The 12,488-nt window shown below is 38.7% G+C and overlaps 1 protein-coding gene across 2 annotated transcripts in view; it reads left to right on the plus strand.

Moving 5' to 3' along the window:
* LOC134754829 (ATP-binding cassette sub-family C member 4-like) overlaps nt 1-12,488 on the plus strand; it is a 61,626-nt gene that overhangs the window by 14,317 nt on the left and 34,821 nt on the right. For both annotated transcript variants that reach the window (XM_063691257.1, XM_063691258.1), the window contains 2 exons: nt 9,875-10,025; nt 10,394-10,621. In XM_063691257.1, the coding sequence (XP_063547327.1) occupies nt 9,875-10,025; nt 10,394-10,621 (379 nt within the window). The remainder of the gene's footprint in view (nt 1-9,874; nt 10,026-10,393; nt 10,622-12,488) is intronic.

Below are 12,488 nucleotides of genomic sequence, written 5' to 3' on the forward strand. Positions count from 1 at the left end.
TTGCTCCTTTTGAATGCGCTCGTTGCATCAGCCTCTCAGTGTGATTTGTTTGCAGGCAGACAGGTGGTTGTGCGTGATGAATGTTTGAGGTTTCGTGAGAAGATGGATGCACGTCCTTCAACTGATTAAAATGTGTTAATTATTTATTTTTAAATGTTAGTATTGTAATTTGTGATTAATTGTATATTGTTTCTTTTTCTTTTTGTATTTTCTGTGTAAGTTAGCAGTGGTTTGATATTTTACTGTCATGCTGTTTAACTTGTTTGATAAAATAAATAAATAAAATACCATACCACACCATACCATACCATACCATACCAAACCATACCATACCATACCATACCAAACCAAACCATACCATACCATACCATGAAAATGAAAATGAAAATGAAAAATTTGTTTATTTTTGGTTACAACATTTCACAATTTACAATTTAGTTATGCTTGGAATCTACTTGTAAGTATTGTAAATACTTGTGACAGAAGACAATAGCATAGAGTAACTTATACTAGCGCGGTACTGTCATAGTAAATTTTGTAACCCCAGTAAATTGACTGCCATCTGTCGACACACTTTTAAACTAAAAATGAAGATTTATAAAAATACGATAGAATGTATTTAAATATAGATAAATGATTTTTTTTATTTGCATTAATTATTTTTATGACGCTACCCCACCACGCCACGCCAGGGGCCGCCCCAGGAACCAAGGTACGAGCGAGCAGCCGTCGGGCCTTTTGCCATCCGCCGCAGATAGACCAACTGGCTCCAGGGTTGCTGGTATGGAGACGGTACCGAGTGCTCTGCGGATTAGATCGTTTAGAGCCGTGTGTCTATAAAATCGGCCCGCACTTGACTGGCAGTGGAGTCCGTGGTGCCCATAAGCGTCAACATGGCTTCTGCAGCGGGAGCAAGCGTGTGGCTCGCAGACTTTTAAACCTAACCTGAGGCATACGGCTACGCGCAGTGACGCTGGGTCCAAAAGGGAACCAATGTTCCGCGACGGCAAGGCGCGCAGCCAATGCCCTGACTCGGGTTCCGATACTGCGAGCAGTCTAGCGCGTTCGCAGGGGTTCGAACTATTGTCCAAAAGGGATTTGTGGGTTGTTTTTATTTTTATCAGGTCCCAGGCTGCTTGGCTGGCTTTTTCGGTAGGTGGGCTCTCGCCGGGATTTCCAGCACTCCAAGTTGACTCTGCATCTGCCAAGCTCGCCACTACCACACCCGTGGGATTGGTGACATTAAGAATGCCACGGATGAGATGGGCGACGCTGTGGACAGACGAGAGAAAAGCGGGGAGAGCCAGATCGCCCGTAGAGCGAATGCCCAGGCCACCATAATTAATAGGCAGAGTAGCCTGGGACCAGCTTTGAGAGCTGAAAGAGACATTTAGAATTTTGCTAACCGAATTTTTTAATATGTTGTCTATGGATGACGTGAGACTCGAGAATTTCCAAACAGGGCTACAACGTAAAATGTATAAAAATTTTGGAGAAAATAAACACAAACGTAAGATGTAAATGGCTATATGGGCGTTAATTTTGAATAATAAATCTGAACAGTTGTGAAAGTTATCTAATTTTGAATTTATTGCTAAAGGGATGGCGTCTTCGAAAATAGGGGCGCCAGGCGACAGAGTTGAGACTTAGAGTCAAAGCAGTCCGGGCGCTAGCTGAAAGTTTTTCTGAGATAAAAACCTCACACTTATTAAAGTTAAGTGTGAGGCCGATCTCAGCGAACCGCCTTGTGATTATATTTAGGTCGTTTAATACTGAAGAAGCCGTCCCTGCAAGTGTCCCGTCATCCAGATACCATAAATTTAGTTCTGATTTTAGCTGAGTGATGATTGGGTGAATGGCGAGGCTAAAAATGACGGGCCCAAGCGGATCTCCCTGCTGGCACCCGATGCATGAAGCAATTTCTCTTTCACCAAACATTAATTTGGACGGATTGCCGTAGCATTGTTTTAGGTATTCAAAAATTTCCGGGATTTCCTTTTGAATTTCGTCTAAAAGAGTGCTTCGGTCGATAGAATTAAATGCGTTTCTTACATCAACTTTTACCAAAATTTCGAAATTTGAGTTTTCCAGGAATGACCGTGTGGCGTGTACTGCGGCCTCATAACCGCCTCTGACGCCGAAACCAAGTTGTTTGGGCTTGAATTTGTCTGTGAGGCGGTCGTGAAACTCGCGGCAACACAATTTGGACGCTAGTCGCCGTAGTGTGCTTCCCACCGCTATCGGACGAATGCCGCCGTCTTTTTTTTTAAGGCTATCAGGTTAGCGCCGTATAAAATGCGAGTGATTTCGCTACAGATTTTACCTGAAAGCATTAAATTTATCAACGCGGTCAGCTCTTTGAGGAGGGTTTCTCCGGCATCTCCCATTAGCGGGCTAGTCAGGTCCTTGAGGTGCTGCGGGGTTATGCCGTCAAGGCCACCGGCCGAACCATTAGGAAAAGAGCTGTTCGCCTGTAAAGTTTCACGTTCCGTAACTTGCAGTGGTTGCGAAGAGATTTGAGACGGCACGGGAAGTTGTACTGGTGCAGTTGAAATCGGATGCTTTTCTTTAAGAGAGGAGAACACTTCGTCGGAACGGGCGGCCAAGGTGTCACTAGAAAATAGAAGTTTTGTAGCGCCTCTTATGTTACCGTCAGAAACCTTATTTTCTATTGACTTAACTTTATAGTTTAAGTGAGTATTGCAAAGATTTAAGAATGGAGATTCCGCGGAATCTATGGGAAAGTCAGGATGGAGTATATTTTGTTTGATAATAGCTGATAAACTGCGATTGGATTGGTCTTGAGGGATATGAATATTTTTGTAAGTAAATGTAAGTAAGGCTTCCCATGCGGGTAAATTATTATTAGACACAACCTTGGCCACGCATTCCGTGAGGCTCCGAGCTACAGCAACCCTAGCGCCTTTTGGTATACGTTTAGCTAATTTAGTGTGAGCTTTTAGTACTGCTAGACGAGTACATAAATCTGCAGGGGGAGCCGCAGTGTTGGGAACAGAGGCCCCAGATCTGTCGACATGAGAGGAGTCGGTCGGGGGTAGGTCTATCCGAGGAACAGTTTCTTGGCAAGATGTATCTCGAGTCCATGTGCGCCCTTGTAGGGTTTGTGGTCTTGACATATAGGGCATTCCGTGAGCTGGGTGGAGGCAGGATTCATTAACACAAGACGACAAACATTACCAAATTATTAGCACGTAAGTAGAAAATATAAGTCAATGTTGACATTTTGACACCGATATCCTATGTTGATATGTAATAGTCACTGAGATGTCACTTTTCAGATATATTTTTCAGGCGAATCGATTTGGTGTTATTAGTAGAAATAAGACACCAAAAACATGGCAAAACTTCTTTCACTCGCCGTTCTTCCCGTGCAGGTGATATTTACGGCAATACAACACGTAAAATTCGTAATAAATTTGAATTCATAATATTATATTTGCTTGTACAAAAATTGTGATAAAACGTGTGTGTGTGTGTGTGTGTGTGTGTGTGTGTGTGTGTGTGTGTGTGTGTGTGTGTGTGTGTGTGTGTGTGTGTGTGTGTGTGTGTGTGTGTGTGTGTGTGTGTGTGTGTGTGTGTGTGTGTGTGTGTGTGTGTGTGTGTATGTGTATTGATATAATACTAGTGTGTAACCGTAGTGATTTAAATATTTTGAAATATGTCTAACGATAATTTAATTTTGATTGATATAAATGTTTGGAATAGCTGTTTTTTATTTTATTATACCATACCATACCGTACCGTATCGTACCGTACCGTACCGTAACCAAACCAAACCAAACCATACCATACATTTTTTTTATAAAAGTATGAAGTGGCAGTTCATGGCCTTCACTAAATTAAAAAGCTACTTTGTTTCACTCCCTGGAGTGAGGAAAGTCGCACTTTCCTCATTCCAGGGAGTGACGAAAGTAGGCTTGTTCGAGCTGCTGAGGTGAAAATTGAATATCTAAATAGTCATAAAAAAATTATGCCAGACGATTTGGCCGGGTCTTTAACCATGCCAGACGCGTGCAAAATATTTTTTCAAAAAATTCAAAGAAGGTTCTTGAGGCAATCTGTAAATTTTACAGGTTAAAGTTAAGTATCTAAATAGTCATAAAAAAATAAGCCTGACGATTTGGTCGGGGCCTTCTACCTGCCAGACGATCTAGAAAGTTACGTATGCCACTTACTCGCACGCAAAATTAAGTTTGTTATCCTGTATAAATGTATGCTAATACAATGTTATTTTTGTAGTGCAGAAAATTAAAGGTAGAAAGGTACAGGATGTACGATGTGATTGTGAGTATGAAGATGTGTATATTTATGATAATTATGTGTATAGAATTATGGGTATGAATAGGGTGTGGTGTGGGCATATTACATATGAAATTAGCGACAACATGTCCGGTTTTATCTCTATTGTAGATCCATGGGTAGTTCATTAGTTATGACGAAGGCCTAGGCCGGGAAGTATTTTTATTTTAATTTAATGTCAACATGGCGTGCATGGCTGTGTTCATGAACAGGCTAAAGAGCTGAATTATTATTTTATTTCATTTATAGGGCTGTAATATTTATTTATTTAATTCTTAACAATATACATTGTGTCGAATATTAATTATATATAAAAATATAAAATGATTACATACATTAAACACTTGAAATAATCACATTAAAAATAGTAAATTCATAGTAAAAAACAACAAAAAAATATTCTAATACTAAATTAATGACTTCTACGAATACAATAATAATAATAATGTCAACAATTGATATTATAGGTATGTCATTCACAATGCATAAAATAGTCAATAAAAAAACATAATTATTAATCTTAATAAAAAAGGTTACTATTGTGATACAAATTAAAACATGTCATTTACAAATTCATTGATAGAGTAGTAACATTTTTCTACAAGAAAAGCCTTTAATTTGCGCTTGAATACCTTAAGGTGCCCACTGACTATCAGTCCGCCGGACGATATCGGCCTGTCAGTTGTTCGGAACTGTCAAATTTTTGTTCTAACTGACAGGCCGATATCGTCCGGCGAACTGATAGTCAGTGGGTCCTTTTATTACAGTCAGAGATCTGTTTATACTCTATCGGTAGTTTATTAAAAAGATGAACTGCCTGGTAGCTTGCTGAATGTTGTACAATTTTGACCTTAGGCACTAAACTATTTTTAAGGTCTTTTCTTCTCGTTGCAAGTCTAAAAGCTCTGTCGTAATCGCTTTCAGTTTCCTCCAAATTTTTTACTAGACCTGATAGGAGAACTAAAATATACAGGCAAGGCACAGTCAAAATTTTAAGTTTTTTAAAATGCTCCCTGCACGATTCCCACTGTGGTATTCTAACTATAATTCGGATAGCCCTTTTCTGCATCAAGAAAGCACTTTTAGCATTATATAGGAAGCTGTTACCCCACAATTTAATACTATATCGTAATTTAGATTCTATGAGGGCGTAGTAGACCGCCTTAAGCTGTTCAATTTTTATTTCTTCCCGTAAACTTCTCAAAGCAAAACAACCTGAACTCATTGAATTATCTAACTCCTGTAATTGCGGCTTCCAATTTAGATCAGAGTCAATCAAAACGCCCAGGAATTTCACTACTTCAACTTGCTCAACAATTTCTCCTTTTATATTAAGAAATAGGGAATTGGTGCATCTAGGACTAGTATTAAATAAAATCGATTTAGTTTTACTACTATTCAAGGTAAGATTATTTACTGAGAACCATACAGAATTCCTCTCACACCATAGTGTTCTAATTTACTCAACAAGATTGAATGATCCACAGTGTCGAAAGCTGCGCTTAAGTCTAAATATACACCTGCTACCTTCTTGCCAGTGTTAAGTTTAAGTACCGTATCTTTAATTAGCTCATCAATAGCTTCACTTGTCCCAACTCCCTTACGGTACCCAAACTGCCTTGTGTTTAGTATTTGGTATCTATTGATATGATTTAGGAATCTGTCTTTTAATAGTTTTTCGAAGATTTTGGACAATATTGGTAACAATGAAATGGGTCTGTAATTATTAGGAATATTGGCTGGTCCTTTTTTATGGATCGGCAGGACTCTAGCTATTTTTAGCTGATCAGGAAATGTACACAATTCAAAACATAGATTGTAAAAGTTGGCAAGTGGCTCTGCTAATAAATCTATATTTTCCTTAATAATCTTGATCGGTATGCCGTCATAACCTACAGATGACTTAGACTCCATCATCTTAACTAGACGAGATATCTCATAAGGAGTAACTAAGCTATTGGTCATGTCCCTAGGCACATGTTGATGGAGAAACTTGAGCGCTGTTTGTTGGTCCGCTACTCCTCTACTAGTGTGATCAAATATTTTACAAAAAATATTGCATTGCTCTTGTGGATCACTTACAACTTTGTCTGTTTTTAACAACAAGTTCTTGGTTGAAATGGAGGGAGTTTTGTTTCTATGCTGGTTCACTATTTTCCAAATAGCTTTGCCTGAATTTTTTGCGTCATTGATTTGCGTCTGAACCGCATTTTTTTGGCATTTCGGACTACCTGCCTGGACAGTTTTAAGTACTCTGCGCGATATGTAGCAATTGAACTGTCGAGATGTTCCTTATCAATGAAAGTAAGAAACCGTTTCATTTTGCTGGAAGTTTTTAAGCCCTTCGATATCCACTTACATTTCTTGTTTACCTTTGAGACTTTTTGTGTTTTCTTAAAGCTACTCTTAAAACAGGTCATAAATTTCTTAATAAAATTGTTAATGCCTAAATTGTTCCAATTTTGATTCAGCAGCTCAAGTCTAAATTTATTGTTATTAATGGCGTTGAAACACCTTCGTTCTCTTCGAATTAATAGTTGTGTCTGGAATTTCGCAGAGCACATAGAATTTGTTTCGATTCTACAGAGAAGACCAGCGTGTCCATCAGCTAGACCGTTGTGGTCTACGTCTATACTTAATACCGAGGACTCTGGCAAAATCGTAAGCACATTATCGATGCATGATTCTGAATTATTTCGCAAGAAGGTGGAAGCTGTTACTAAAGGTCTAAAGTTATAGCATTTTAATAATGTTATTAAGGCTGTACTTCGACTGTCATTTACATGCAAATTTATATTAAAATCACCACAGATCAGACACTTCTTGTTGAAAAAGTGGTTCAGCATTAGTTCTAGTTTTTCCATAAAAGTTTCAAAGTTGGACTCACTAGGACTACGATAGCAACATATTACACAAATATTAGTTTCACAGTTGCGAGTGCCACATACCTCGAATGCCTCCTGCGAATACAACTTATTACATATTGACAACTGTTCCGTTTTTTTATCGTTACAAGATAGAATTAGACTACCTCCTTTTTTTTATTGGTTCTTACGTTATAAGTAGCTAGATAGTAATCAGGCAAGTTTAGAAGAGGCGCAGTAACCTTGTTTAAGAAATGTTCAGTAACACAAACAAAATGCTGAACTACAGGTAAGCTATCCAAATATACTTCCAAGTCGAGTTTTTTATTGCTAATGCCACACAAATTCTGATGATACACATTAATTAATACTTTGCCTTTGTGTTCATCGGTCAAGCTAACTCTATTTTTGGTTACTTCGAAAGGAGTAATTATCGATGCCTCGAAAAAGCTGGTTTTCTATGGGTATATCCTCGTCATTACTCGAGTAGGCGTGGACCTCCTCCATGAATTGTTTAAGACTAGTAAATACGGCTCTCATTCCAAATTTGGTTAACCTACCCGAATATTCCGAAAACATATCCAAAGTTAGGTCCCGATTCGTGTCAAACAAGAAGGCATAGTTGTTAGTTTGCATATCCATCGCAAGTAAACTACCAAACATCTCCACCTTATAGTTATATATAAGTGCCCCGCAAGTATATGTTGGAAGACAGATAATTTTATTTGTATGTGTGATTTTTCTTAGCGATTCTCGAATACAATTTACCAAATTGATACTATTTTGAGACTCATTTATGTCCTTGTCACCAATAAAGATTATACAAAAGTCTTTCATGGTAAAACTCTTCAATTTGTTCTCTAAGTTTGTAAGCAGATCTATAATGCCACAGTTCGGCGCAACATAGTGACAGTATGAAGTATCTCTACCTAAGTTGTATTCTATGGCATTCAAAATGCCACCGGTTCCTTGATTACTTACAATACACAATTGATTTTTAGGGTACTTGTTTTTGGAGGCCGGGACGGGTTGAGTGACAGTGGTGTGTACCCGATGGGGAACACTGGTACCCTGTTTCGCTTAGACTTTCCTTCCGTTCCTGTTCCGGTGTCTTGCTCGGCGGGTGATCTTTTTGTTCTTCTTTCCTATCTACGCTAGTAGGCCTTGACTGATGTGTTACTTCACTCGTATCGTGAGATTCATCCGAAGGGTCATTTAAGATTAAGGCTGGGTCTGGGCAGCCCGAAACGAGTGGCTTATTTATTACAGGCACTTGTTTTCTGCTTTTTGCTTGTGCTTTGGGTGTCCCCGTTGGTGATACTGGTGCTGTTCCCTTTAGCAGGCTCCGGTATAAGTCACACTTCTTACGTGTCTCAATCAGGTCATCTTCTAATTTGTATTTTTCACCTAGCAACTTTTGGATTTCAGAATCTGCTTCCAGCAATTGTCCCTTAAGATTCTTTATCTGGTTTTTTAAGTCTTCTAGTATAAAATTTTGTACTTGTGAGTGTATGTTAGGCAAACAGTGTATACTAGTGTTCCCTGACAAATTCAATTCACCCTGAGAATGCTCATCCTCACACTTTTCAGCCTCGGCAAGGCAAGGACAACTTGTGTTTAGGGTATTTTCCAAAACTGAATGATCTGAGGATTCCTCTTGGGATAAAGAGTCAAAAGAATTCTGCACCGGTAGGTTGTATTTCCGCTTTATGGTGATATTTACAGACATGAGCTGAATTTTCGATTGTGGAGAATTTTGTATTTCGCTCTCTTCATTCGTATTCGTTTGTGGAGAATTTTGTACTTCGCTGTCCTCATTAATATTTGTTTGTGGAGAATTTTGTACTTCGCCGTCTTCATTGGTATTCGTTTGTGGAGAATTTCGTACTTCGCTTTCCTCGTTTGTGTTTATTTCTGGAGAATTTTGTACTTCGCTTTCTTCGTTTGTGTTTGTTTGTGGAGAATTTTGTACTGCGCTGTCTTCGTTTGTATCCGTTTGTGGAGAATTTTGTACTTCGCTGCCACCTACCGGTTCTGATACTTATGTCTTGACCGGCGTAGCTATTTCTACGTTCTTTACGGTCTCTAACCTACACCTCTCGTTTGCATTCTTTGCATTGACATTTGGCGTAGAAGTTGAAGCACTAGAGTCTTTTCTGTTGAACTAGAGTTTTGTGTACTTGGTCTTTTTTCTTATTACAGTTCATGCAAGTCCACTTAGATTTGGCAGACCTATCCATTGTAACTTTCTAGATCGTCTGGCAGGTAGAAGGCCGCGACCAAATCGTCAGACTTTTTTTTATGACTATTTAGATACTTTTAACCTGTAAAAATTACAGATTGCCTCAAGAACCTTTTTTTAATTTTTTGAAAAAATATTTTGCACACGTCTGACAAGGTTAAAGACCCGGCCAAATCGTCTGGCATAATTTTTTATGACTATTTAGATATTAAATTTTTACTTGTAGAAATTACAGATTGCCTCAAGAACATTTTTTGGGCACCAAAAAAATTTCTAAAAATTTATAGATTGATTTAGACCCGCTACCCTGCAGCCAGACTTGTAGTGCTGAGGTAGGGTAAGATAGGAGAAGCATCAGGCAAACTTTCAGCTTGCCTCAAGGACCTACTCCTTTTCTACTAATTTCTACCAGCTCTCGGACCATATACCTATAGCGAGTTTGTTACAGATAATCCTAAATCTCGTCGGTGTCATCGTAGTCATCCTCGTGATGGACATCACTTTACTGATACCAATAACAGCGGCAATCATCATATTTTACATATTAAGAGTTATTTATATCCGAACGAGCGGTGCAGTAAAGCGCCTTGAAGGGATTAGTATGTATTTCTTCTAAAGACTTTTTGCCCCTATTAGTCATTATAAAGATACGAGTAGCTAGTACTAAACTTGTTCAGAAAGAACTCAGTAAGCAATAAAGGCCAATCTCATTCCTTTTACTGCCGTGGTCACATTTTTAATTTTGACTAAAACCTATGCCGTTGAGGTGTGGTGTAGTGTAAGTAATTAAGTATGTAGCAAAAAAATTAAAGCATAGCTCTTCCGAAAATCTACAGTTATATATATGCTGGTTGAAGCATTTTGCTGCAGTGGAAGCTTGCTACCCATTGCAATTGACTTATATGCAACACAAACTCCAATGTTTCAACCAATTCTTCAAACACAATTCGGTGTGTATGTTGCGCAGCGCGCAGCCCGGTGTTCGGGCACCTGACGGCGACGGTGCAGGGGCTGAGCACGGTGCGCGCGTTCGGCGCCGAGGCGCTGCTGGCCGCCGAGTTCGACCGCCACCAGGACCTGCACGGCGCCGCGTGGTACCTCTTCATCACCTGCAGCCGCGCCTTCGGATACTTCCTCGACATCATTTGTCTGCTCTTCATCGTTTGCGTCACCTTCGGTTGTATAATGAAAACCGGTAAGCGGCTGGCTAATTCTTCAGTGGCTGCAATGCTATATGACTTATGAAGCTGTAGTAGAAAGATGTGATCGTGTCGATCTTTGACAGAAGACCGACTCACAAACACGCAGTATTCTTAAGCCGCGACTAAGAAATGCCTAAGTAGCTAGAAATATTTTCTAGCTACTTAGTATAAGTAATAAATAAAATAAAATAAATAGTAGATTGTACAACAAGGGCACAAAGCGATCTACTTTCATACGAGGCAATTTATTTATATAGCCGAGGATAAAAACAGGCGTTTGTGCCTGAGTTATACACACTGCTTTTCACTTCGATTGTGAGTAAAATAAAACAATGGCAAACAAATAAAATACAATTTTTTTTTTTTTTTAACACCTCATATTTACCTTATCCCACTGCACACTCGTGCGGGAATCGCGGCGCAAAGCCGCGAACGCGAGTGTGGTGTCGATTTCGCTGATTAGCAAACTGTCCACACTCGCGTTCACGGCTTTAAGTCTTTATTCATACTGCCAAATTATAATAGGCCTAGCAATAAGAAGGTATAGAGGGAAATGCAAGGAACACAATTTTTTACTTCGTAGCTTTGTTTGGACTAGTTAGGAGATGAACATATCAAAAGTCCCCGGCCGTAACCCTGGTGCTGGGGGTGAGGGGGGTTTGAAGGTTCCATTTTTCGGTTTTTCGATAACATCTCGGGAACCATGCGTCTGAGCGACTTGGCCACTCATACAAAATGAAAAGAGATTTAATTTGTTACAAGTTTTATTCAGTCAAGTTTTTCGATATCTTGTATAGTTTTTGAGATATCCGCTCTTGAAGGTTTATTTAGGGCTCTCATTTGTATCTTGATTATCTACATCAGTAAAGCTACACTTCACTTCACTTCATTTATGGTATCAACAATACACCTTTCCGAAGTAAAAACATATAAACTTTAAACAAATAACTTTTTTTTAACTTCTCTTCACGCTTAAACCGCTGAACCGATTTAGTTGAAATTTGGTAAATAGGTGTTTTATGTCCCGAGTCAGGATACAATATAGTTTTTATCTCAAAAAATCATACTTTGAAGGTGTGAAATTTGGTGTGAGGTGAATTCAGCTTCTTCGCCGAAGTTGAATTCCTGAGGTTAATACTGTTTAAATTTAGGTTTGAAGTCATGTTTGGTATCATTATCAACTAAATCAAACATGTAGACCATCCCAAATATTATTTAAATAGGTTCAGCAGTTATTGATACCCCATACAAATTTCCACCCCACTTTTCACACTCTTAAAAGATGATTTTGGTTATAAAAACTATCCTATGTACTGTCCCGGGACTCAAACCATCTCTGTACCAAATTTCAACGAAATCGGTTCGGCGGTTTAAGCGTAAAGAGGAGTTTTATAAAAAATCATTTTTTTTTAATTTTGTTTTTACTTAGGAATGGTGTCAATGTTGATACTACTTGATACCATATGATACCATAAATGAATTCAACACCCCCGATTTATACGAAAACGATCCCAAACCCGGCCTAGCAGCTTTACCGATGTAGATAATCAAGATACAAATGAGAGCCCTAAATAAACCTTGAAGAGCGGATATCTCAAAAACTATTTCAATTTCAATTATTTCTTTAATTCGAATCATTTTGATCCATATAGTGTTAGTAAATACAACAAAACTTAGAATGAAATAAGGTTAGTGACATGCAATTACAATTCACAAAACACACACATAAATTATAAAATAAAATACAATAACAGCTAGAATAAAATCTAGGCAATCTAGATGCACCATTTCTCAACATCTGTTGCGGCCACGTGTACTGTTCCAGTGTTTGAGTAATGGTGCATCTATCTTACCTGCCAA

The sequence above is a fragment of the Cydia strobilella genome, chromosome Z (assembly GCF_947568885.1).
Source record: "Cydia strobilella chromosome Z, ilCydStro3.1, whole genome shotgun sequence".
Classification (NCBI taxonomy): Eukaryota; Metazoa; Arthropoda; class Insecta; order Lepidoptera; family Tortricidae; genus Cydia; species Cydia strobilella.